The sequence below is a fragment of the Orcinus orca genome, chromosome 16, assembly GCF_937001465.1.
Source record: "Orcinus orca chromosome 16, mOrcOrc1.1, whole genome shotgun sequence".
Classification (NCBI taxonomy): domain Eukaryota; kingdom Metazoa; phylum Chordata; class Mammalia; order Artiodactyla; family Delphinidae; genus Orcinus; species Orcinus orca.
The window spans coordinates 83,124,072-83,147,374 of NC_064574.1; the positions used below are offsets into that span (position 1 = coordinate 83,124,072).

At 43.6% G+C, this 23,303-nt stretch overlaps 1 protein-coding gene and 1 pseudogene across 5 annotated transcripts in view; both read left to right on the forward strand.

The window, feature by feature from the left end:
* Window positions 1-3,762: 3,762 nt before the first annotated feature.
* LOC101273004 (60S ribosomal protein L9-like) lies at window positions 3,763-4,381 on the forward strand (annotated as a pseudogene).
* A 7,375-nt stretch (window positions 4,382-11,756) lies between these two features.
* The window catches only part of USP42 (ubiquitin specific peptidase 42), a 35,815-nt gene continuing 24,268 nt past the window's right edge, over window positions 11,757-23,303 (forward strand). For 4 of the 5 annotated variants that reach the window (XR_007472203.1, XM_004268936.3, XM_049699438.1 and 1 more), the window contains exons 1-3: window positions 11,757-11,885; window positions 16,000-16,249; window positions 18,338-18,538. Coding sequence is in view for 3 of the 5 variants with exons in the window: in XM_004268936.3 (XP_004268984.1) it covers window positions 16,009-16,249; window positions 18,338-18,538 (442 nt within the window). In the remaining 2 variants the exon portion in view is untranslated. Of the gene's footprint in view, window positions 11,886-12,459; window positions 13,756-15,999; window positions 16,250-18,337; window positions 18,539-23,303 lie in introns of those variants that run through there. The other variant, XR_007472204.1, reaches the window with a different exon arrangement.

The following is a 23,303-nucleotide window of genomic DNA, read 5'->3' on the forward strand; positions in this document are numbered from 1 at the left end:
CCACCAGAATGGAGAAAAAAAAAACCAAACAAACTCATTCTGGTCAGAATAGAATGAAAGAAATCTTTCTAGAAGATGACCTGCAATTTATAGTTAAAAGCTTTAAATAAGCATACCCTTCCACCTATATATATAGGTGTATATCCAAAGGAAATAGAGTGGTGAAAAAAGATAAATACAAGAATGTCCATCAAAGTGTAATTTATAATTTAAAAAGCACTGAAATAATCCAAATTCCAAATAGAAGAGCAGTTAGGGTACATCCCTGCAATGAAACCACATGTAGGCAAAAATTGGAAGAAAAAAAGCACGTTCCTCTCTTGGCTTCCATAATATCACACAATTTTAGTTTTTCTCTATTTTACTGGCCCTTCATCTCAGTATCCCCTTCTGGATCCTCCTTCTCCAAATGTGTAATTCTGTAGGGCTCTTGTCATGTCACTCCAAATTCTGTCAGGAGATAACCACGTGCCCCGCTATCACTTTACATACCGTCTATAACCTGACAACTCCCAAATGTATCTCTGCAACACAGACTTGTTCTCTTGGATGGCTTAAAAGCATCTCAAATTTGTCTGAACGTGAACTCTTGATATTCCTCCTAAAACTTCTTTTCTACTACCCTTTTCCATCCATTTAAATTAGCACACAATCCACCCACTTGTCCAAGCCTGAAACCTGAGAGTCAACTTTTATTCCATATCCAGAATATATCCAGGCTGCCTACAAATTAATAAAAAAATAAATAGGGCTTCCCTGGTGGCGCAGTGGTTGGGAGTCCGCCTGCCGATGCAGGGGACATGGGTTCGTGCCCCGGCTTGGGAGGATCCCACATGCCGCGGAGCGGCTGGGCCCATGAGCCATGGCCGCTGAGCCTGCGCGTCTGGAGCCTGTGCTCCGCAACGGGAGAGGCCACAACAGTGAGAGGTCCGCGTAACGCAAAAAAAAAATTAAATAAATAAATAAATAAATAAATAAAAAATAGAAACATGATACATATAAAGATGCAATATTAAACATACAGGTAACCAAAAAGGAACCCCTAATGGCCAATAAACATAGGAAAAGATACAAACATTTCACTAGTTACAGGTAAGTGTAAGTTAAACAATGAAATATCATTTCAAACTATCATTTGCAAAAATTGGAGTTTTTGATACCGAGAGTTGGTGAGGATATGGAGAAAAGGAACCATCATACATCGCTAAAGAGCTATTTAGGGATATTGAGTGAAGCTGAAATGGTGCATACCCAATATCCAGTAGTTAATTCCCCTCTTGGGGACTTCCCTGGTGGTCCAGTGGCTAAGACTCCACGCTCCCAATGCAGGGGGCCTGGGTTCGATCCCTGGTTGGGGAACTAGATCCCACGTGCCGCAACTAAGACCCAGCACAGCCAAATAAATAATAAATAAATTTTAAAATATATTCTAAAGATAATAATTCCCCTCTTGGTTCCCTTTAGACACCCCTATCTGTGCCTAAGGATATGTGTATAAAGGTACTTATTGCAACATTGTTTGTAACAACAAATACAAAAATAGCCTAATAGCCATCAGTAGGGAAATAAACATATATGCAAACAAACATTATAGAAAAGCTAGAATGAATCAACTAGATATACTTGTCTTATCATGGACATTTAAAACAACACAGTGGGGAATTCCTTGGCAGTCCAGTGGTTAGGACTCTGCGATTTCACTGCCAAGGGCATGGGTTCAATCCTTGGTCAGGGAACTAAGATCCTGCAAGTCATGCAGTGTGGCCAAAAATAAATAAATTAATTAATTAATTAATTAAAACACAGTGAAAGTTGCAGAAGCCTTATTTTATATGTATAATAATGTTTACTGAGAACTGTGTCAGCCTCATGCACACAGTTCTATGTGCTTTTACAAATATTAACTCATATATATACAAATATTAACTCACATATATCATATATGTGTAACTGAATCATTTTGCTGTACAGCAGAAATTAACACACACTGTAAATCAACTATACTTCGATAAAATAAAACAAAATTTTTAAAGGCCATTTCACTGTTCTGACAAGCCGGCTGCTTCAGGAAGGTAGGGGACATGGTAAGACCAGAGAATTTCATGAGCATAGATCCATTGCTGCACTTCACTTGCTGGAAAGTGAGTTCCTTGATCAGAAGCTGTGTAGAATACCATTTCAGTGGATAAAGCATTCTGTAAGTCCAGATGGTAGTTTTGGCAGAATAATTGCATGCAGGGAAGGCAAATCTCTACCCAGAATAAGTGTCTAGTCCAGTAAGAACAAAATACTGCCCCTTCCATGATGGAAGTGGCCTGATATAATCAACCTGCCACCAGGTAGCTGGCTGATTACCCCGAGGGAATGGTGCTATATTGGGGGTTCAGTGTTGGTCCCGGCTGATGGCTGATTGGGCCCTCAGCAGTGGCTGTAGTCTTGGTGAGTGGAAGCCCATGTTGCTGAGCCCACCCATAACCTCCATTCCTGCCACCATGGTCACTTTGCCCATTGGGTGATTACAGGGGCAACTGGGGGAAAAGGCTGACTGGTATTCACAGAATGGTTCATCTTATTGACTTGATTATTAAAATCCTTTGCTGAGGGACTTCCCTGGAGGTCCAGTTGTTAGGACACCACTCTTCCACTGCAGGGGGCGAGGGTTCAATCCCTGGTCAGAGAACTAAGATCCCACATGCCACACAGTGCGGCCTTATTAAAAAAAAAAAATCCTTTGGTGAGTATTCACTTGGGATGAAAATATCTTCACCTTTTTCACCCATCCAGGGACGTGTATCCACATATCTCTTCCCCAGACTTCCCTGTCATCAATTATAGACTTGCATTCCTTCCAAGTCCCTGACCATACAACCAAACCATTGGCCACATCCCATGAATCGGTATATAATCACATCTGGCCACTTCTCACAAGCAAAATGAATAACCAGATACATTGCTCAAAGTTCTGCTCAGTGGGAGGATTTCCCTTCACCATGTCCTTCAGGGATGTCCCAGAGAGGGGCCGTGGTGCTACAGCTGCCCACTTGTGGGTGGTGCCTGTATACTGTGCAGAAGCATCTGGAAACCAGGCCCAAGTCTTCCCTTCCTTTGTATATGCTCTGATCATAGGCAACTCTCCATAAGGCCATACTCGTAGGCGTGGAGAGAGAGGGTATTGTAGCAGGAGTGGGAACCGTGAACATTTGAGCCACTTCTTCATGTAAATTATGTGTGCTTTCAGGGTCTGCCTGGGCGTCATTTCACTTCCATTTGGTGATGCAGTGCTTCTGCGCATGCCCAGCTTTATGGCTTGTTGGGTCAAAGAACACCCAGTTCATGATAAACCATTCAGGTAAATAAGATGTAGGATCTTACTTCCCCGACCAGGTATTGAACCCACGCCCCCTGCACTGGAAGCACGGAGTCTTAACCACTGGACCACTGGATCCTTGGGAAGTCCCAAGGATCTCTTCTTTCAAGGCAGACACAGAGCTTCCACGTCAGTTAAAATCAAATCTGTAAAAGCTCATCCTTTTCTTTCCCCTCTTTGTCCAGTGACATTAGAAGTCACCAGTCAATCTCATTATACTTGTTAATTTAACAAAATGTTTTAAGGTATCATATACAAGGTCACCCAGATCCTTGCTTCTTATAAGTGTTTGATTAAGCATATCCAGTGGTGATATTTTCTGTATCTCTTTTGCCACATCACACCGTGTACTATGAGGATTCTCTGTACCTCTAGAAATAGAGTCACTACTCTTTGCCACATCTATTTCGAGGTGAGAATGAAGACCATTCTCAGCAATCAGACTGTCGACATTCCAGAAAATGTCGACATTACTCTGAAGGGACGCACACTTATTGTGAAGGGCCCCAGAGGCACCCAGCAGAGGGACTTCAATCACATCAGTGGAGAACTCGGTCTCCTTGGAAAGAAAAAGAAGAGGCTCCGGGTTGACACATGATGGGAGAAAAGAAAGGAACTGGTGACTGTTCGTACTATCTGTAGTCATGTACAGAACGTGATCAAGGGTGTTACCCTGGGCTTCAGTTACAAGATGAGTTCTGTGTATGCTCATTTACCCATCAATGTTGTTATTCAGGAAAATGGTTCTCTTGTAGAAATCCAAGATTTTGGGAGTGAAAAATACATCTGCAGGGTTCAGATGAGGCCAGGTGTTGCTTGTTCAGTATCTCAAGCCCGGAAAGATGAGTTGATTCTTGAAGGAAACGACATTGAACTTGTGTCAAATTCAGCTGCCTTGATTCAGCAAAAGCCACAACAGTTAAAAACAAGGGTATCAGAACATTTTTGGGTGGTATCTATGTTTCTGAAAAAAGAACAGTTCAACAGGTTGATGAATAAGTTCTGAGTGATCCAGCTACAGAAACTGCAAGAGGCCAGACTCATATGTGATATTTTTAAAATGAATACAATCTCTTTGGACTTGGGCAATTTTTCTTAAACTGATTATCCTTTCCAACTATTTGGCCAGTAAGCAGTTAAGTAAATTCTAGTGTGGTAAGAACAATAACAGAAGGAATGAGTGTTGTTTTTTTGTTTTTTAGTAAGACTTAATGGGAGAAGTGGCTTGAAGGAATAGCAAGGGTATTTCAGGCAAGAGGAACATGGGTACTGGTGACAGGCAACACTGTGGTTGTTCAGTATTGGATGAAGAACTTTGAGAGATGTCCTGAAGGTATCTGTAATTTTGCAGAGGCACGAACTTGAATATTTGTGAGGCAAGTGCGTGAGTCACAGTAACTTTGTGTGAAAAAGCAGCTGAGAAGTGATACAGTCTTAGTAAGACTTAGGAAAATTAGAAGATGGAGTTAATTTATATTCATGATAAACATGGTTCCTGTGGCCCAAGGTTCTCTGTTTTACCCTAATTTCAGCCATTTACTCCTATGTCCTAGGCCTTGATATCTAAAAAAAACCTTATAACCCTTCCATAATCTCTTCATTCCATGTGTCATGCTTCAGATACGCTACCATCCTAGACTATCTTAACTCAATAGGATTGCCTGGAAACCTCTTCCTTGATAGAAACTCCAACCTTATGATTTCTCAGGCAAAACATAACATTCAAGTTTGATTTCTCTTACATACTATGTGTCTAGTCTATCAGAAAAATCTGTGGGCTGTCCTTCAAAGTAAGGTATAGTCAAGGAATAAGCAAGAAAAAATAAAACCTATTTGGAACATAAAAAGAAAACAACAGATAGGAAAAAGAAATAGTCACTAGTCTTTCAACCGAATTTAATTAGAGAGCCAATTCCAGAAAGCCCGGAGCCCACTCAGAAAACTCACCCTTAAGTTTCCTCTCCTCTAGAACAACTCCTGATATCAAAATCTGTGTAGTCAGTGTTCTCCAGAGAAAAAGAACGAATGGGATGTGTGAAGAGGGGGAAGTGGCGGGAGGGAGTGGGGGTGATGGGATGATGAATTGGGAGATTGGGATTGACATATATACACTAATATGTATAAAATAGATAACTAATAAGAACCTGCTGTATAAAAAAATAAATAAAATAAAATTCAAAACAAAATTAAAAAAAAAGAAATTGTCTCATGCAATTATGGAGGCTGGCAACTCCAAACTTTGCAGAGTTCACTGGTGTGCTGGAGACCTAGGGAAGAAATGATGTTTTGATGCGTCTGAAGGTTCAAGTCAATCTTTTTGCTCTATTCAGGCCTTCGACTGTTTGGGTGAGGCCCACTTAGATTATGGAGGGCCAGCCGCTTTATTCAAAGTCCACTGATTTAAATGTTAATCTCACCCCAAAACACTCTCATAGAAACATCTAGAATATGTTTGACCAACTATCTGGGCACCATGGCCCAGGCAAGTTGACGCATAAGACAAGTGAGACACTGAGATAGGAAGGGTGTGGGGCAAAGGAGGGGGTGAGGAAGCACATCAGATTTCAGGACCAGAGGAAACCTGCCTGAAGAGGCCTCTTTTGAGCTGTCACTTGAATTATAAGAAGGCATCATCAGTATTAGGACCCGGGAGCTGTCCCGAGAGAGAAAGAAAGTACAAACACCCTGGGGTAGGAATGAATTTAGTACGTTTCAAAGAAAGAAGGAGACCAGGGAAAGAAACAGGAGTGGCAAGAGAACCGGTTACCTGTTGTGATGGGTCAGCCTTTCTACTGCACTTAGAAGAAAATTCAGAGTCCTCTGTAAGGCCCACAGGGCCTTTCAAGAGCTACCCCAGCCTTCCTTTTCAGTCTTCAGTCGTGCCACTCTCACGGCAGCCTATGGGACCAGGCCGATGAGCAAGACCCATGACTTACGCATTCATGAGGGAGGGACAGAGCAGAGATTGTTCTCAAGGTCACAGTTTCTGGAGCAGGGACAGGGTCACACAAGAAGTAGGACGGAAATCTCAGTAACTGAACAATTGGCGATTGGCTGCATAGATGGCCTTCACCCCCCTCCTCCACCTATATTGCATGGACAGTATAGCTTTTTCTTCATGGTGAGGCAAAGAGGAACTCTCTAAAGAGATGGAAATTTCTTTTTGGCAGGGGTGGGGATCGCAGAGTGGGGGCTGGCATCCTGGAGGAAGGCTCCCTCTTTTGGGCAGTGTAGGCGTGCGTCTGTGTACATCTAGGTGTGTGTGTCTGTGTGTGTGCACAAATGCCTACCCAGTCTCTCCTTTACCTCCCCCATCACTAAGCCCCCCAATATGAAGCCTTCCCACCAATATCCACATGGACTTCAAAGTCACCTCTCAGTTATGGGAGAGAGATCAGTAACCTCAGAGGATGTCCCTCCTAGCTACCTTTATCAATCATCCTGTTACATAAATGATTATGGTTGCCCAACAGGAGGTAAGTGCTATAAACCTTAATAGAATCAGTGGTATGGCCATACATGTTTGGAAGTAATGAGATGGGGAGAGGTAGAAATTTCTCATCTATAAGGTGGGGAGTTAGAAGATACTCTCTCAATTGCATGGACCAGTAAACAGATATTTATATTATAGAAGATAACTAATAAGGTGCTTAGTATAATGTGTACAATGGTTGACTGGTTACCAGTCAACCATTGTGATGTCATCAGGATTATAACCTCACTTAATAGGGTCCTGGCAACCGTGGAATGGCAAGTCCCAAATGAATAGCGACTTCTTTTGGGTGAGCATATCTATTCCGCCTTTCCTCTTTACTTTCCCAAATAAGGTGATCTTACTCCCTTAGCCAAAAAGGATCCCTGTGGGTGCTTTAAGTCCCCATCTGTCTGCATTAACTTGGACTCTGTATCCAGTAGCCTGGAAATACCTGAGTATTGCTCTTTGTAACCCAGTGTACGGCTCCCCGAGTAAATTAAATGGTCAGAGGTCTCTTTGGGAAGGATTTGGAAAATCACGGCTGTGTACATTTGCTGTGGATCCGGCTTCTCTTTTACTGAATGGGTGTTTTGGATCTGAGAACTGGCTCAGGTGGGGAAGCTGGGAAGGAGATTGTGACTTTCCACTGGGTCAGCTGACTTCAGTCTTCTGCAATCCAGATTTTATATATATATATATATATTTATATATATATATATATATATATACACACACACACACACGCATATATGTATTTGATTACATATATTATGCCTTTGTTGACCGCCTATCTATCTAGTCCCATGTCCTATCAGCCATCTCCATGGATCCCTGCAAGTCAGGTGCCCCTATCTGTCATTCTGACCCTGCTTCCCTCTATAGCAATCATGCCCACATTGCTTCGAATGGGTAAGTGCTGCCACCCAGCCTCTGTCACTCCAGGATCCCATTACTAGAGAGCCCAGTTCTGTAACAGCATCCCCTATGGTCGGCCCTGGCCTACACATCCCACTGGGCGTCACCGAGTTTCTCAGCAAAGCTGGTGGTGCCCCCACCTCTCATGGCCTCGGTAAACAGAGTGTCCTCCGGGTCTTCTTATGAAATATATTCCGCTAGGAGCATCCGTTCTAACAGGTTCACTTCCCTGAGCCTGTTGAGCTCTTCCTTCATCTACCATGGAAGTCATATTATCTTGACTTCACTTAATGTGTCTCACTTCTCTTGCCAAGTACCATCCATATGGTGTATCAGAAGCAGTCCACTCAGGGCCCTTGACAAAGTGTTAGACCTATATTATGGGAGAGCGAGCCCACATCTACAAACCCTTCCTTAACCCCACTCCCGCCCCTTGATCTAGCCCATTGGGATCCACTTTGAGGCTTATTTAAAGTTCCTGCTAGTATATATTAGCATGGTCCTGCAAGCTCATTCCATTCCTCCCTTAGCAAGCCTGCAACACTTCCCCAGGTAGGCCATACTGAGGCCTAATTTTATTTTATTTAAAAATTTTATTTATTTATTTAGGCTGTGCCGCAGGGCATGTAGGATCTCAGTTCCCCAACCAGGGATTGAACCCGCTCCCCCTGCGTTGGAAGCTTAGAGTCTTAACTACTGGACCACCAGGGAAGTCCCTGAGGCCTAATTTTAGTGATTGGTCTAGCGGCTATGGGGCAGATCCTGGAAAATGCATTGTCTTGTAGGGTAACTGCCTCATTTGAAGCTTCTGCATAGTCTTCAGATTGGAGGGTGGGAGTTGGCCACTTCTACAGGCCCCAAAGGTTCAGAGGAGTCTGAAGTTCTACCACTGTTTGGTTCTCATCCCTAGTTCCTTCTCAGAGCCCAGACTATGGTGTTGGGGATTAACCATGGCTGAGGAGTTGACCATTTCTAAAGATCAGCTCATTTTAAGTGAGCCTGAGCCTGGTCCTCGGAACGAACGGTCTGCTGTCTGACTGCAGGTGATGGTTACAACAGGCTCCTAAGCAGGTCCACGGGCTTTGCTGTATATTGATGACGGATTGACCAGAGGCAGTCATTTTCCCTCTTTAAAGCATCAGTGACCACCTAATTTCAGTTTAAAAAATTACTATTTCCCCCACATCCTCAATCACCAGAGAGATTGCCTAAGCCAATGCAGCCCCATCTACCTCTCTCCCACCCAGCTCCCCCAAGGTGAGGGTCATCACACAGCTGTCAGCATCCCAGCTACCACTTGAAATCCTATCCTTAGACTCTGCTTCTTAGGACCATTCCCGGTACCGACTCTCTAAGCTGGACCACCGAGAAGCAGGGCTTGAGACAGAATTCAGATGCATAGGATACATCGAGGGAGTTTTAAAGGGAATGAAGGGAGGGAGAGGGCAGGGAAGAGTTAGGCAAGGATGTCGTCTCAGTGGGAGATGAGCTTCCTTCTGATTCCATTGGCTCTGGAATGTAAACTGCATCGCAAGACTGGTCACTAATCGAGGCAAGGTCTTTCTGAACCCTTGCGTTGGGGAGCCATTGGTATAGACTGAAAGGGGGGAGGGTAGGTGGGCTTAGCCTCCCCAGAAGGCAGCTCCCCACCAGCCAAGAACAGTTGTCAGAAGGGGACAGCTGTAGGTTACTAGCGACTAACATACATAACAGCTGGGAAGGGAATTCATGAGTCAGCCAGCAAAGCGGATCTAGTTGGGGCATTAACAGAGCCCACCACCGGCTCCCTCATTATCTGGAGGGCCTTGAAAAATCTAATTTATTCCTCTTTGACACCTTCTGCTCTTTGATCGTGTGATCACCTGGCTTGGGAGGTGGCGCACTTGGCGTCAGTTTACCTCTCGCCTAAAGACAGTTTTGGTCAAGGCAACTGGCTAAGTAATTAGCATAGGTCCCACAGCTTGTAAGAACAGAGGCAGAGTGAAATCTTCTCCCAACAGCGTTCACTTTGGTTTCCTCTGGTCTGGAGGAAAACGAATTTCTGGGGCAAAAGCCAAAGACCCAGCTGTTTGAAGGCAGGGACTTCCTAACGTCCTTTGTTAACTACTCTATTTATGTCATGAGTTTGCACTGAAGTGGCCCCAAAATTCTTTAGAGGAAAAGGGCCTCTATGTTTGCTTTCAAAGCACGGAGGAAGGAGCAGAGGGCTGTGTAACAACCCCTCCCCTCCAAAAAATTCTGTTCTGGAGAGAATGCCAAGGGATTTTTTTTTTTTTTTAAATCTCTTTTCCTACTCTACTGTATTAAGACGTTAATTGCAGGGGCAGTTTGTCAATAGGATATGAAATGGAAACTGATATTAGAAGCCAAACTTCTCATGTGACTTCCAAAGGAAGCATTTTGAAATAACCACAAAGCTCAGGTGACTGTTAGGCATTTGACTCTTTAATTCCTTCTTGTTCTGTATTTAATCACCTGCAAGTCATTTGGAAAAGGCAAGCAAATTACTGGATCCATCCCTATGGCTATTCTGTTCTTCCAAGTCTCTTATTAGTGTTGCCAGGACCGTGCAGGTGAAATTTCATAACCATTCTTCATCAGGAAGTAAATTGTGGTGTTAATCCCAAAAGTGGGTACTGAATTTTGGAGGTTTGGAATTCACCTTTTCCTTTTTGGTTTTCTCAGACAACTTCAGTGTTCTGCTCCAAACGCACAACAGCTATTTCATCACTTCAGTGATTTCTTTCCATAATAGTGAAATTAGCACTACTTTAAAAGACATAGGGGGAGCAATAAGATTCCGATGGCGGCCTCATGGAAGAACAGACACAGGCAGGATTTCTATAAGCAGAAGCAGGAGTGGGGTGTTTGTAGGAAAAAGGAGGTTATGGCTGGGACACAAAAGAGGAGAGAGAACTGTAGGCCTTCAATGCCAGGTAAAGGAGATGAGACTTTTCCGTGGGCCAAGAAAGTAGCTAAAAGCTCTTCGGAGGGGACCCACATCTGACCTGTGTCTTTGAAAGATCATCCTGGCCGCAGCGTGGAAGCTGAAAGAGAGTGGAGTGACGGTAAGGAGACTGTGGGAAGGCGAGGGGCGAGACTAGGAAGGTTGCCCCGGGAGGGCGGGGATTACAGCCCGTGGGTAGGTCGGGTGGGTGTGACCTGGTGTAAGGGGTTAGGTCAGGGAAGGAGAGAGAAGAGAGACAGAGGGAGGACTCGGTCAGTGCGGGAGAGTGCCACGTCCCTAATCAAAGCAGGGAACCCCACAGAGAGGAGCAGGGTCGTGGTGGAGGGGAGATGCCACGATCAATCAATTCGTTTTCTGCTCGACCTCGCGGTGGAGACATCCAATAAGCGGCTGGAAATATGGATCTGGCCCTCCGGAGCAAGAGCCGGTCTTGCTCCGGAAGTATGGTCTGGCCCTCCGTTCCAAGAGCAATACTCGGATCTGAGATGAGATCTTGACGGGATAGGCGGGGGTCTGCCTTTTCTGGAGCCGGGTTTCTCCGCTTCCAGTAACAGTTGTCGAAGTCTGATGGCGCGCTGGAGCACCGCTGGGTCCGGTGTTCTTCAAGTCCGGGTCTCTAGGCCGAGGGGCGTCTCCCGGAGCCGTGTGCATTTGGGGGGGCCAGGTGTCCCGCGTGGGCCGTGCACCCGCGCGGGCCGGACTGAGCGCACACGCCGCAGGGCTGTCTCGGCCCTCCCGTCGCGGCCGCCGAGGGCCGCTGGGGAAAGACCTCACCCGCCCGCGCCGTACAGCTCGGCTCCACCAATCAGCGCGCTCCTTCCGCGGCCGACCAGCGCTCCAGTGACGCGCGGGCCAGCCTGCGCCCGCGGCGCTTTGGCGATGGCCCCTCCCGCGCTAGCCCGGCTACTTAGCTGCGCGCTGCGCCTCTTGTGCGACGGCCCCTGGGCGGCGGCGCGTGCGGGCGCGGCCTTGGCGCGCCCCCTGGCGGCCCGGCGGGGCGCTGCGGGCGCGGCGCTGACCCGGAGGCGGCGGCGGCGGTGCCCGGATGGAGGCACGTCATTGTCCCCCGCCGGGCGGCTGGGCTGTGTGCGGCGGCGGCGGCGGCGGCGGCGGCGGCGGCGGCCGCCGAGGGGGATGGAGCGAGCGCCGAGCCGGGTCAGGTAAGCTCCCGCCTCTTTCCTGCCCGCCGCTGGCCGGCGTGGGGCCCGCGGAGCGCCCCGCTCGCCTCGGCCGCAGCTGCCCTGGCCGCCCCTCTGCCGGCGCGGCCCGCCGGGGGCTGGCGCGGCCCCTCGCCCGCCGCCCCCTCCGCAGCGGCGGGCCGCCCGGGACCCCGCCGCGCCGGTGGCAGTGCCGCCACCGCCGGCCGGGCCTGGCCGCTGGGGAGGGGGCGGCGGCCGCAACGGCCGCGGCGGCCGGGCTCCCAGATCGCCGGGCTGCGCGGGGAGGCCGGACCCCCCTGGTTGCCCATGGACACTGCCCTCCCACCCCCACCCGGCCCAGCCCGCCCCTCTCGGCCCGGGGGCTGGGCCCGGCTGGCTGCTCCGGGGCGGCCAGGCCCGCATGGGTCTGCCCGGGGTGGGCGTGTGCCGGCCGCTGAGCCGCCCGTAGTCCCCGGGCCGCCCACCGCCCCCCGCGTGGCTGCCACCTCCCGCCCCTCGGAGCCCCGGCTCGCCTCCCTGCCCCCACTGCGCCCCCCAAAGAGACAAACTTTCCCACCCGGGCGTCCCGCCGGCCCGCCCGCCGCGCCGGTCCGTCCTCGCGGGGCCGTCCACCTGGCTAGTCCACCGGGTGTCCGAGTTCCCCACGCCTGCCGCCGGGCGGAGCGGGCACCCTCGGGAGGAGAGGAGGGGCCGGCCGGCCCGGCGTCGCGTCCCCCAAAGCGCGTGTGCCCTGGTCCTGTTCTTTATCTTCGGGGCAGGAAGACCCAACTTACCTGAGGCGGGGGCGTGGGGGGGAAAGGGCGGTCAGTTTCAGATGTTTGAGATGAAGATTTGATGGGACAGAAGTTTTACCATCTAGGACTTTAACCTCGCTGTATTGAATGCAATTGAGATTACTTTTGTGGAATAGCTCTTTTATATTACGGGAGGCCTTAGGGCTTACTTGTTTATGGGAAAACACGTTGGTTATTTAAAGTAAATACACTCAAATAACAGTAAAACTGGTTGAAAAACTAGTTAGCCCCTAAAACAGCAGTATTTTAGGTTCTTGTACGTTTTAGTGGAGTCTCAAATTTTAACTTGTACATTTGAAACATAATTCTCCTCTTCTGATTGTATTATTCATTCAAAGTGTATCGGTGTTGTGAATAATCGGTTTCACTTATTTGTATCTAGGGTCAGTTTCACTTCTTTTCTGTATCATTGAATTAAGTCTACAGAGTTTTTTTGGTAAAAGTTTAAAGCAAAGTGATTTGTTTCCTTACAAATAAGTAAAATCCAGGTTGTCTTTTTAAAGCTTGTGAGTTTTCAAATGGAAATGCAACAAGAATGTGGGTTACATTGTTTATTAAGAAGTACAGGTATAACAGTTTCTTTTTGCATGTATTTATATTTTTACCACAATGTATGTGGAGTGCCATAATGTTCAAATAGCCATATGCTTATTCTTTTAAAAATGAAAAAGAATAATGTATTCTAGCATTTGGTCACCACAAGGGAGAAATACCATATAAGGGACAGCATTTTAAGACTTTCAAGTAAAACATTGTAATTAAAGCAGGTACACTTAATGGAAACAATTGAGAAGTCACTTTGTCTCATTCCTCCACACACATCCAACCTTGATTTTTGTACTCAGTTTTTTTCAAACATGCTTTTGTAACTTTTTGTTTGTCTATCATCAGGAGGTGTTGAGAGAAATTTAAACTTTTCATTGAAGTAGTTGCTTAAAAGTCCTGAGATTTATTTCAGTAATGTTTAGAAGCTTTACTGAGAGTAAAGAACATGTAACATCTGAATCCTGAGCCCTACGCAACATTGTTTGGCTTCCAGAAAGGTTTTCTCCAGCTTAATACCTGATGGTTTCAGGGTAAGAAGTCATTGGCTGAATATGCATCTGAAGGAGAATGGATGTTGTTGGTTTTCCCAAATTATAATGCTATGTGGTTATCAATGACTCCGTTGTATGTTTTCCTTGGGTTTTTTTCCTTAATTAAAGAGTTGTTCCCCCCCACCCCGCGATCCCCCCAAAGGCAACTGGAGCAAGTAAAATGGTTTTATTTAGTCATTTGTTAATGATTGTCCTGAAGGGATGTTTATCCCAGAAAATCAAGGTTTTTGCTATTTAACATTACTGTAAATAAGGCTGGCTTAATCGTCACTGTTTTGGCTTTCTTCTTCCTTTTCCTCCTCCTCTACTTCTTTTCCCCTTGTTGTCTTATTCTTGCCTCCACACTGTTTTGTAATTTCTTTTGACTGTCAGATGAGGAAAGTATAAACTTTATTTGGCTAATATGGCTCAGGCTTTCTTCCTGAATAAAGGTCCTGTGTTTTACCTAGATTGACTTAAAATTTCAGTTCAGTTTTTCTTTTTGTTGAGATCTAATTAACATCTTCTTCTCTATTTCTACGTAAGATTCCAAAAATATTTAAGTTTGTACTTTTTTGGGGGGTGATAATCTTAATTTAAATCTTTAATTTAAAATCAGAACAGAATTGAGGCTTTTAAACAAACCTTATTGTGAGTAGACAGTGCATCGTAACATTTGTTGAAGTGTCACGTACATGGGTAATTATTTTACTGTGCTGAATATTTTTTAAAACAAGTTTTAAAGGCTATTCCTACTTCAGAATTTTTAAGGATTAAATGAGATACTTTATATAAAACAGTCAGCGAAAATTGGTGCTAGGAGCAAACACTGGTTACGTCCTGTCTTCACAACTGATTCATTTGTTCAACACATGTGTGGAGAGCTTTCCTTGTGCCAGGTCAGGGCATGTAAACAAGAACATGATGGAGAGCCGCAGGCAGGATGGCTGTGAGCGCTAAGGTGGAAATCTGGAAATCAGCCCGAGGGTGCCCAGGGTGCCACCAGAGCCTCCAGGAGGGGTTCTCAGACTGTCTTGGGGGAGGGGACTATCAAGGAAAGTGTCCCAGAGGAAATGAATTCTAAACGGAGAAGGTGTTCACTGGCTGGAGGTGGAAGGGTGGAGAAAGTTTGGGGAAAGAACAGCATGTGCAGAGCCTGGAGAGAGAAGACAGGACAGGACCAGGGGCACGGAGAGGCTCCTAGGGCGGCCAGTGTCCAGAGTCCGGGTGTCGGGATGCTGGGCCGGAGGCACTCGGGGCCGCCTGGAAGATCGTCTGCAGAGCAGTGGCCTCTGCTAGATTTGGTTGCCGCTAGACAATATGGGAAACGTTCCTAAAGTGCTGTGTTGTGGAGTTTGGTAGAGCCCAGCCGGGAATGTTGGGCTTGGGACCTTTTCCCAGTAGTGACTAGTTTGGGTAATAGTTGCTCCATTTCGTAGACCCAGTGGATTCTGTCCAGTCTTTCATAGGTCATTATGAAAATTAAGTAAGTTAGTGTGTGTTCAGTGGGTGACACAATGCCTAGCACATAGAAAGTGCTCAGTTAGTGGTGGCCCTAAGATTTTAATAGGGTTCAGAGAGAAAATTATAATTAAGTACTTTTATAACATGTATTTGTGTTCCAGTTTGATGTAAGTAATGCCTTATGGACTTCATTTTAAAAAATCATATATGCGAAATAAATGAGCCTCTTCAAAATGTGTTTCAAAAGTGAGACTTCCTATATTAAAAAAAGTAATATATTTCAAACAATGTCATTTTGGACTTTAAGCTTCAAATTAAAGCTAGATTTTCTTTTCATGTAGTTGAGACTTTTCCTTGAGGAATTATATATGAATTGAAAATTGAGCCAAATGTGTTAGTGCATTTCACATTCTAGGTTTAAGCAAGGGAGAGAAAAAATATAGGTACTTTGTGAATGTATAGAGTTGGAAATTGAGATACCTGATTATAAAACGAAATATCAGATTTTCAGAGGGCATGAAATAGAATGACAAGATCTAATCAAATACTTCATTGAAGATTTTATAATTAAAAATTGTTGGCATGTTCAGATTAGCACAACAGTAAATATCCCAAGGAAATTATTACAAAGTTAAAAAATAGTGTTGCTTTTGTATTGGGGTGATTTGTTGGAAAATTAACCTAGCCGTTTTTAATTGTTTTCAAAGATCTAATGGTAGAATAAGTAGATTACTCTTCTTACCTTATGAAACAAATGTATGCTTTTCTCATCTTTTACAGAGGTGAACAATGACCACAGGTGACAAAGCTTCAGAATCTTCAGACCCATCAACCTGTCAGAACCAGCCTGGCAGTTCTGAGGCAGTCTCACCTGGAGACATGGAGGCAGGTTCTGCCAGCTGGGGTACTGTGTCTTCATTAAATGATGTTTCAAGTCACGCGCTTTCTTTAGGACCAGTACCTGGTGCTGTAGTTTATTCAAGTTCACCTGTACCTGAAAAATCAAAACCATCACCACCAAAGGATCAAGGTACTACTTTCTAGAAGAATCACTACAAGAAACTCCTGTATAAATGCTGTCAGTGGGTTGGTAGTTTCAGAGAGGGGCTTATTTTGCAAGATACACTGCCACCTGAATGGCCAGCAGAGTTACATTATTTGACAGGCTTCATTTTCCTCTGCTGCTTGTTCATGATTAACATATGTATCATAGCAAGGTAAGATTATTTTTAGTTACTATGAATTTATTTGTAGTTGAATTCCTAATTTTTTGAAGGATAAACTTTGTTTTGGTGAGAATTGAGATGGGTAAGCATTTCATTAACTTGTCCGTTAACTATAGTGCCCTAAGTAAATGTCTACCTTTTAAAAATTTAAAGATTTTTTTTAATGTTTTTAAAAATGGTTGCCTTTTGACAAATGAGCTCCACCCAACTTTGTTTTTGTTTGTTTAGTTTTTGCCAGTTAAAATCGTCTGTAGAAATAAAGCTCTTTGAAAGCGAGCAGATCCTGTAAATGTTACATTATGTATAAAGCCAGGTTAATGTGGTTATATTTGTTAAAACCCATGCTGATAAGTAAGACATTGACACTTTAGTTGGTACTCCTGAGACTTTCGGATTTGGAAGCTTTGAAACCTTAAGAGATTAGTTCCCACACAGAACATTGTTTGGTCTAGAATAATTTGGCTCTCACGTTGTTTTTTGTTTTGAGTCTTCCTAGTGCGTGTGATATTGTGATGTGGAGGTGGGTGGTAGGATTTGCTGAAGGTGTTTTGGGTGACGGGACATTTACATCACAAATCAAACAACGTAACTGAATGTTATACAGAGGGGTTTAAAGATCTTTATAAGCAGGGCATTCCCACAGGACATCCTCTCACAGACTCCAGCCTCCTGTCACCTTGCTGGGGCTCCTCTCTCTTCCTCAGGATTTAGTTTGTATCACCCCACCTGGCCCTTTTGGGGGCCCTTGTCACGCTCTTTGAACATCCATTTCTCCTTTCCTGATTTTGATCTCCCTTCTTCGGGAAGCTGAAGCCTGCCTTTTTGCATGCTTAAACACTCAATATTGCTATTAAAGTAGAGAACCATCTATTGGGCATCTCAATCTTTGGTAGTACTGAGGAACTGCTGAACTTTTGAAAAAACAGTCTTGCTGTGGATGATTTTTGACCTTTCCTAAATAAATTGTTTTTGAGCCTCGCCTGAGTATCATTAGCAATCTGTTTGTAAGTTTTAAAAATAGATAAGAAATTTTTAGACCATGTAGACTATACTTATGAGTATGTATAGTGATGCCTAACAGCCTGTTTCCCTGCTGGTAAATTTGGGATGACATCACTACCAACCTTTAGAATTGAGAGTATCCGACAGCTAGTGAGGACTGAGGAGGTGAGATGATGGTGAGGATGACGTGCTGCTGGGGGTACAGAACATGAGCATCCTCAGCACATATTACAGGGAATCGACTTTCCTGCACTTTTACTGTGTTGTACTTTGTTTATTTTTAAAATTATTTTAATGAAAAATTTTAAGTAGGTGCAGAAGAGAGAATAATTGTAATGAAGTCTCACGTGCCCCTCAGCCAGCTTTGATGTTTATCAGCTCCTGGCCAATTATACCTCCACCCACTTACTCCTCTCCCCACTCCCCATCATTTTAAAGCAAATCCAGGACTTTATACTTCATCTATAAATAGTTCAGTGTGTATATTTAAAGAAATCATGTCTGAAAATTAAAAGCTTTTTATATTAAAAATCCAGTCAATGTGCAGATTTCCCTGGTTGTTGTATAATTTTTTTTAACAGTTGGCTGTTGAAATCAACCTCCAAACAAGGTCTATGCTTTGCATTTGGTGAATATCTTTTAAGTTTTTTTTAATCTGTTATATGCTGCCCCCCGCTTTTTTTGTCCTTGCAGTTTGTTTATCAAAGAAACCAAATCATATAGAGTTTCCCACATTCTGGGCTCTTTCTTTTAAAATGTCCCTTTCTCCCCTGTATTTCTGGTTAGCTGGTCATAAGAATCTTGATCAGATTCAGGTTTGATGTGTTGCTATTTATTCAGCTTCGGAAGTATACAAAGCTTTCTTTTTAAATATTTGTTTATTTTTCTAGCTCTAGGTGATGGCATTGCTCCTCCAGAAAAAATTCTTTTCCCATCTGAGAAGATTTGTCTTAAGTGGCAGCAAACTCATAGAGTAGGAGCTGGGCTCCAGAATTTGGGCAATACCTGTTTTGCCAACGCAGCGCTGCAGTGTTTAACTTATACACCACCACTTGCCAACTACATGCTATCACACGAACACTCCAAGACATGTAAGTGTTCTGTATTATTTTATGTGTATAGTGTTATGGTATGCTAACCTACTTTCATTTTTTTTCTCTGAAATGAAAGTGAAGCTTTAAGCCAAGAATTTGATCATCACTAAGGAGTTGGTTTCTTCTTTTAGAAATCATGGAGGAAGACAAAGATTTACATTCAGGTCGCATAAAAAACATTTTGCACATAATTTGACCTGTAGAATTATTTTAAAAGAAACATATTTTATCAGCATTTGGCATTTCTGAAGCCCCTGCTGGCTTTCTGCACTTGCTAAAAAATGTGACTAAAAAATGTGACATAAATGTCTACTGTCAACAGCTTGGGACAAGCAGGGCTAAGAATCCCACTTCTCCTGGCATCCATCCTGTGTTGAACGCTTGATTCATTTACAGGCTTTAAGCATTAACGGAGAGGAGCCTCTTGTCACTGGTCCTCACCTCCTGGAAATTCATGCAGGACTTTCCCTTTAGTGTGTGAGAGCTCGGTTTTCAACCCAGAGGGCAGGAAGTTAGTTAACACACGTTATGTCTTTAATTAGGTGAGAGCCAACTCCGTGGTCAACTAGTGAAATTCAGAATTTAGAACATACCCGTTTTTTGAGGTTTTGACCTTCTGCATATAGTGTTGTACATACTCTTCACCCTTGATAAGTGAAATCTCCCTGTTCTTTGATCTACATTAATGTGTGTGTGTGTATGTTAGGGTGCTGGTCCTTCATTATTAGGGTGAAAAAAAAGCCCCTTGGTTTCTTTTTGAATAGCCCTTTACTTTTTTGTTTTTTTTTTTTGTGGCTTGTGGGATCTTAGTTCCCCCACCAGGGATTTATTTATTTATTTATTTATTTATTTATTTATTTGGCTGTGCCGAGTCTTCATTGCAGCACGCGGGATCTTTGATCTTCATTGCGGCGTGCGGGTTCTTTAGTTGTGGCATGTGGGATCTTTAGTTGAAGCATGCGAACTCTTAGTTGCAGCATGCATGTGGGATCTAGTTCCCTGACCTGGGATCAAACGGGGCCCCCTGCACTGGGAGCGTGGAGCCTTAGCCACTGGACCACCAGGGAAGTCCCCCGACCGGGGATTGAACCTGGGCCCTCGGCAGTGAAGGTGTCGTGTCCTAACCACTGGACCACCAGGGAATTCCCAAATAGTTTTTTACTTAATGGAGAATTTAGACTCACTCTTTTAAAACTTTATTCCCCCAAAGAGCAAAATTATGGTTTTAAAGAATTTGGAAAGTACAGAAAATTTTAAGGTAACCAAAAGAAAATCACCTAGAATCTCACCATCAAGAGGTGTTTCTTATGCCAGGGTTTCAAATTACAGAAGGAAGATTCTGTTTGCCCTCATTTTCTTCCTTTTTAAGTCCATAATTCATTCCTCACAGACAGCTTTCCTATCACTTTTGCACTTAATGAAAGTAGGATGTGGATGAAAACCCAGCACTGGCACCTGGACAGAGAGAGAGAGGATGGAGACAAAAATGCAGACACTCGGGGTATCCAGAATTAGGTGCCTGTCTTTTATAGGCCATTGGTAGTTTTCTCTTTCTCTCTGTTTTCTCAGCTTTATTGAGGTGTTGTTGATAAACAATAAATTGCATGTTTAAAATACACAATTTGATGCATTTTGACATTTGTGTATACCCATGAAACGATCCCCACAGTCTACATCATGGACATACTCATTGCCCCCTAAAGAGTCTCAGTGCTCCTTTGAAATCAGCCCCTCCCGCCCTTTCCTGTCCCTCATCCCCTCCACCCCAGGCAGCCCCTGATACGCTTTCTGTTTGCTACCGATTAGTTTGTATTTTCTAGAATGTCTTCTATGTGGAATTACGCAGTATATATTTTTATATTGCCTGGCTCCTTTCACTCAGCACAGTTATTTCAGCATTATTCCATGTTGTTGCATGTATCAATAGTTAATTTTTATTGCTGAGTAGTATTCCATTGTATGGATAGATGTACCACAGTTTGATTCTCCATTCACCTATTGATGGACATTTGGGTGATTTCCCATTTTGGGCCATCACAAATTAAGCTACTATGAGGACTTCCCTGATGGCGCAGTGGTTAAGAATCTACCTGCCAATGCAGGGGACACCGGTTCAATCCCTGGTCTGGGAAGATCCCGCATGCCATGGAGCAGCTAAGCCTGTGCGTCACAACTACTGAGTCTGCGCTCTAGAGTCCATGAGCCACAACTACCGAGCCCATGTGCTGCAACTGCCAAAGCCCGCGTGCCTAGTGCTCTGCAACAAGAGAAGCCACCACAATGAGAAGCCCATGCACCGCAACGACGAGTAGCCCCCACTCGCCACAACTAGAGAAAGCCTGCACGCAGCAACGAAGACCCAACGCAGCCAAAACACAAAACAAAACAAAACAACAAATTAAGCTACCTTGAAGTCTTTGTAAGGACATGTTTTCATTTCTTGTGGGTAAATATCTAGGAGAGGAATGGCTTGGTCCTATAGTATGTGTGCGCTTAACTTTAAGTTACTTCCAAACTGTCTCCCAAAGGGATTGTGATATTTTACATTTCCACCAGCAGTGAATGAAACTTCCATTTGTTCCCTATCTCCCCTAATACTTGGCGTGGTCAGTCTTTCCAATTTTAGCCACTCTAATATGTGTGTAGTATAATAGTATCTTACTGTGGTTTTAATTTGCATTTCTGTAATGAATAATGATGTTGAACATCTCTCCATATGGTTCTTTGCCATCTGTGTATTTGCTTTGCTCAGGCGCCTGCTCATATCTTTTGCCTGATTTAAAATTGCGTAGTTTTCTTATCGTTGAGTTTTGAGAGTTCTTTATGTATTCTGGATAGAAGCCCTTTATCAGATATGTAATTTGCAAATGTTTCCCAATCTGGAGAAAATAGTCTCCTCACACTGTCTTTCAAAGAGCATGTTTTTAGTTTTGAAGAATACTACTTCATTATTTTTCCATTGTTATCATCTGTGCTTTAGGTGTTGTATTTAAGAAATCTGCCTAACGAGAGGTTGCAAAGATTTTCCCTTTATTTTTTAGCAGTTTTATACTTTTAGTTTTTATATTTAGGTCAGTGATACATTTTGAGTTAATTTTTATTTGTGGTGTGAAGAATGGATTAAAGTTCATGTTTTTCAATATGGATATCCAGTTGTTCCAGCACTATTTGTTCAAAAGATAGCCCTTTCTCTACTGAATTGTTTTTGTACCTTTGTCAAAAATCAATTGATCAGGGCTTCCCTGGTGGCGCAGTGGTTGGGAGTCCGCCTGCCGATGCAGGGGGTGCGGGTTTGTGCCCCGGTCCGGGAAGATCCCACGTGCCGCGAAGCGGCTAGACCCGTGAGCCATGGCTGCTGGGCCTGCGCGTCGGGAGCCTGTGCTCTGCAACGGGAGAGGCGCAGCAGTGAGAGGCCCGCGTACCGCAAAAACAACAACAGCAGCAGCAACAAAAATCAATTGATCATATACATATGGATCTATTTCTGGACTCTGTTTTGTTACACTGATCCACTATCTGTCTTGACACCATAGCACAGTGCCTTGTTTCTATATATTTAAAAGTTTTGAAGTCAGGTAACTTTTCCAACTTTGTTCTCCTTTTTCAAAGTTGTTTTGGCCATTCTTGGTCCTTTGCATTTCCAAATGAATTTTGAAATCAGTTTGTCAATTTCTACAAAAAAGCTTCCTGAGATTTTGATTAGGATTGTGTTGAATCTGTACATCAGTTTGGGACGAATGACATCCAAACAGTATTGTCTTCTGACCCACAAACTAGGTATTTATTTAGGTTATCTTCAGTTTTTCTTAGCTGTGTTGCATAGTTTTCAGTATACAAGTACAATCTGTACATTTTTTAATCCGCTTTATCCCTAAGTATTTCATATTTTTGAAAGCTATTATAAATGGTAATAGTTTTTGAATTTCGATTTTTGATTGTTCATTGTGAGAATATAGAAATGCAGTTGAACTTTGTTTATTGATCTTGTATCCTACAACTTTGCTCAGCTCCTTAATTCTAGTAGTTTTTTAAATACAGTTACTTGATTGATGCCCTTATGATTACTTAGAGGCGTGTTTTTAGTTGCGAGATGATTGGGGGTTTTTCGGAAATTGTCCTGTTACTGATTACTACTTTAATTCCATTGTGGTCAGAGAAGATACTTTTATTGTTTGAATCCTTTGAAACTTGAGACTTGTTTTATGCACCAGAACGTGGTCTAGCTTGTTAAATATTCCACGTGTACTTAATAAGGATGTGTATTCTGCTGTGTTGGTTGGAGTTTCTATAAATGCTGATTATGTTTAGTTACTTGATAATGTTGTTGAGGTTGTCTTTTATGTCCTTTTACTGCTTTTCTGTCTACTTGTTCTATCAAATTTTGAGAGAGGTATGTTGAAATAAAAGAAATTTTTGAATTTGTTTCTTCATTCTGTTCTATCAGTTTTGCTTCATGTATTGTTAAACTCTGTCACTTAAGGTTATTATGACCTCTTGGTGAACTGACCTATTTATAACTTATGAAATGACCCTCTTTATCCCAAATAGTATGCTTTACTCTGAAATCTGCTTTGTCTGAAATAGAGCCACTCCAGTTTTCTTATTAATGTTAGCATGGTATGTCTTTTTCCATCTTTTAACTTTTAACCTATTTGTGTTTATATTTAAAGTGGATTTCTTGTAAACAGCCTATAGTTTGTTCTTGTTTTTTAATCCAGTCTTACAGTCTCTGCCTTTTAAAATATAAATCATTTATATTTAA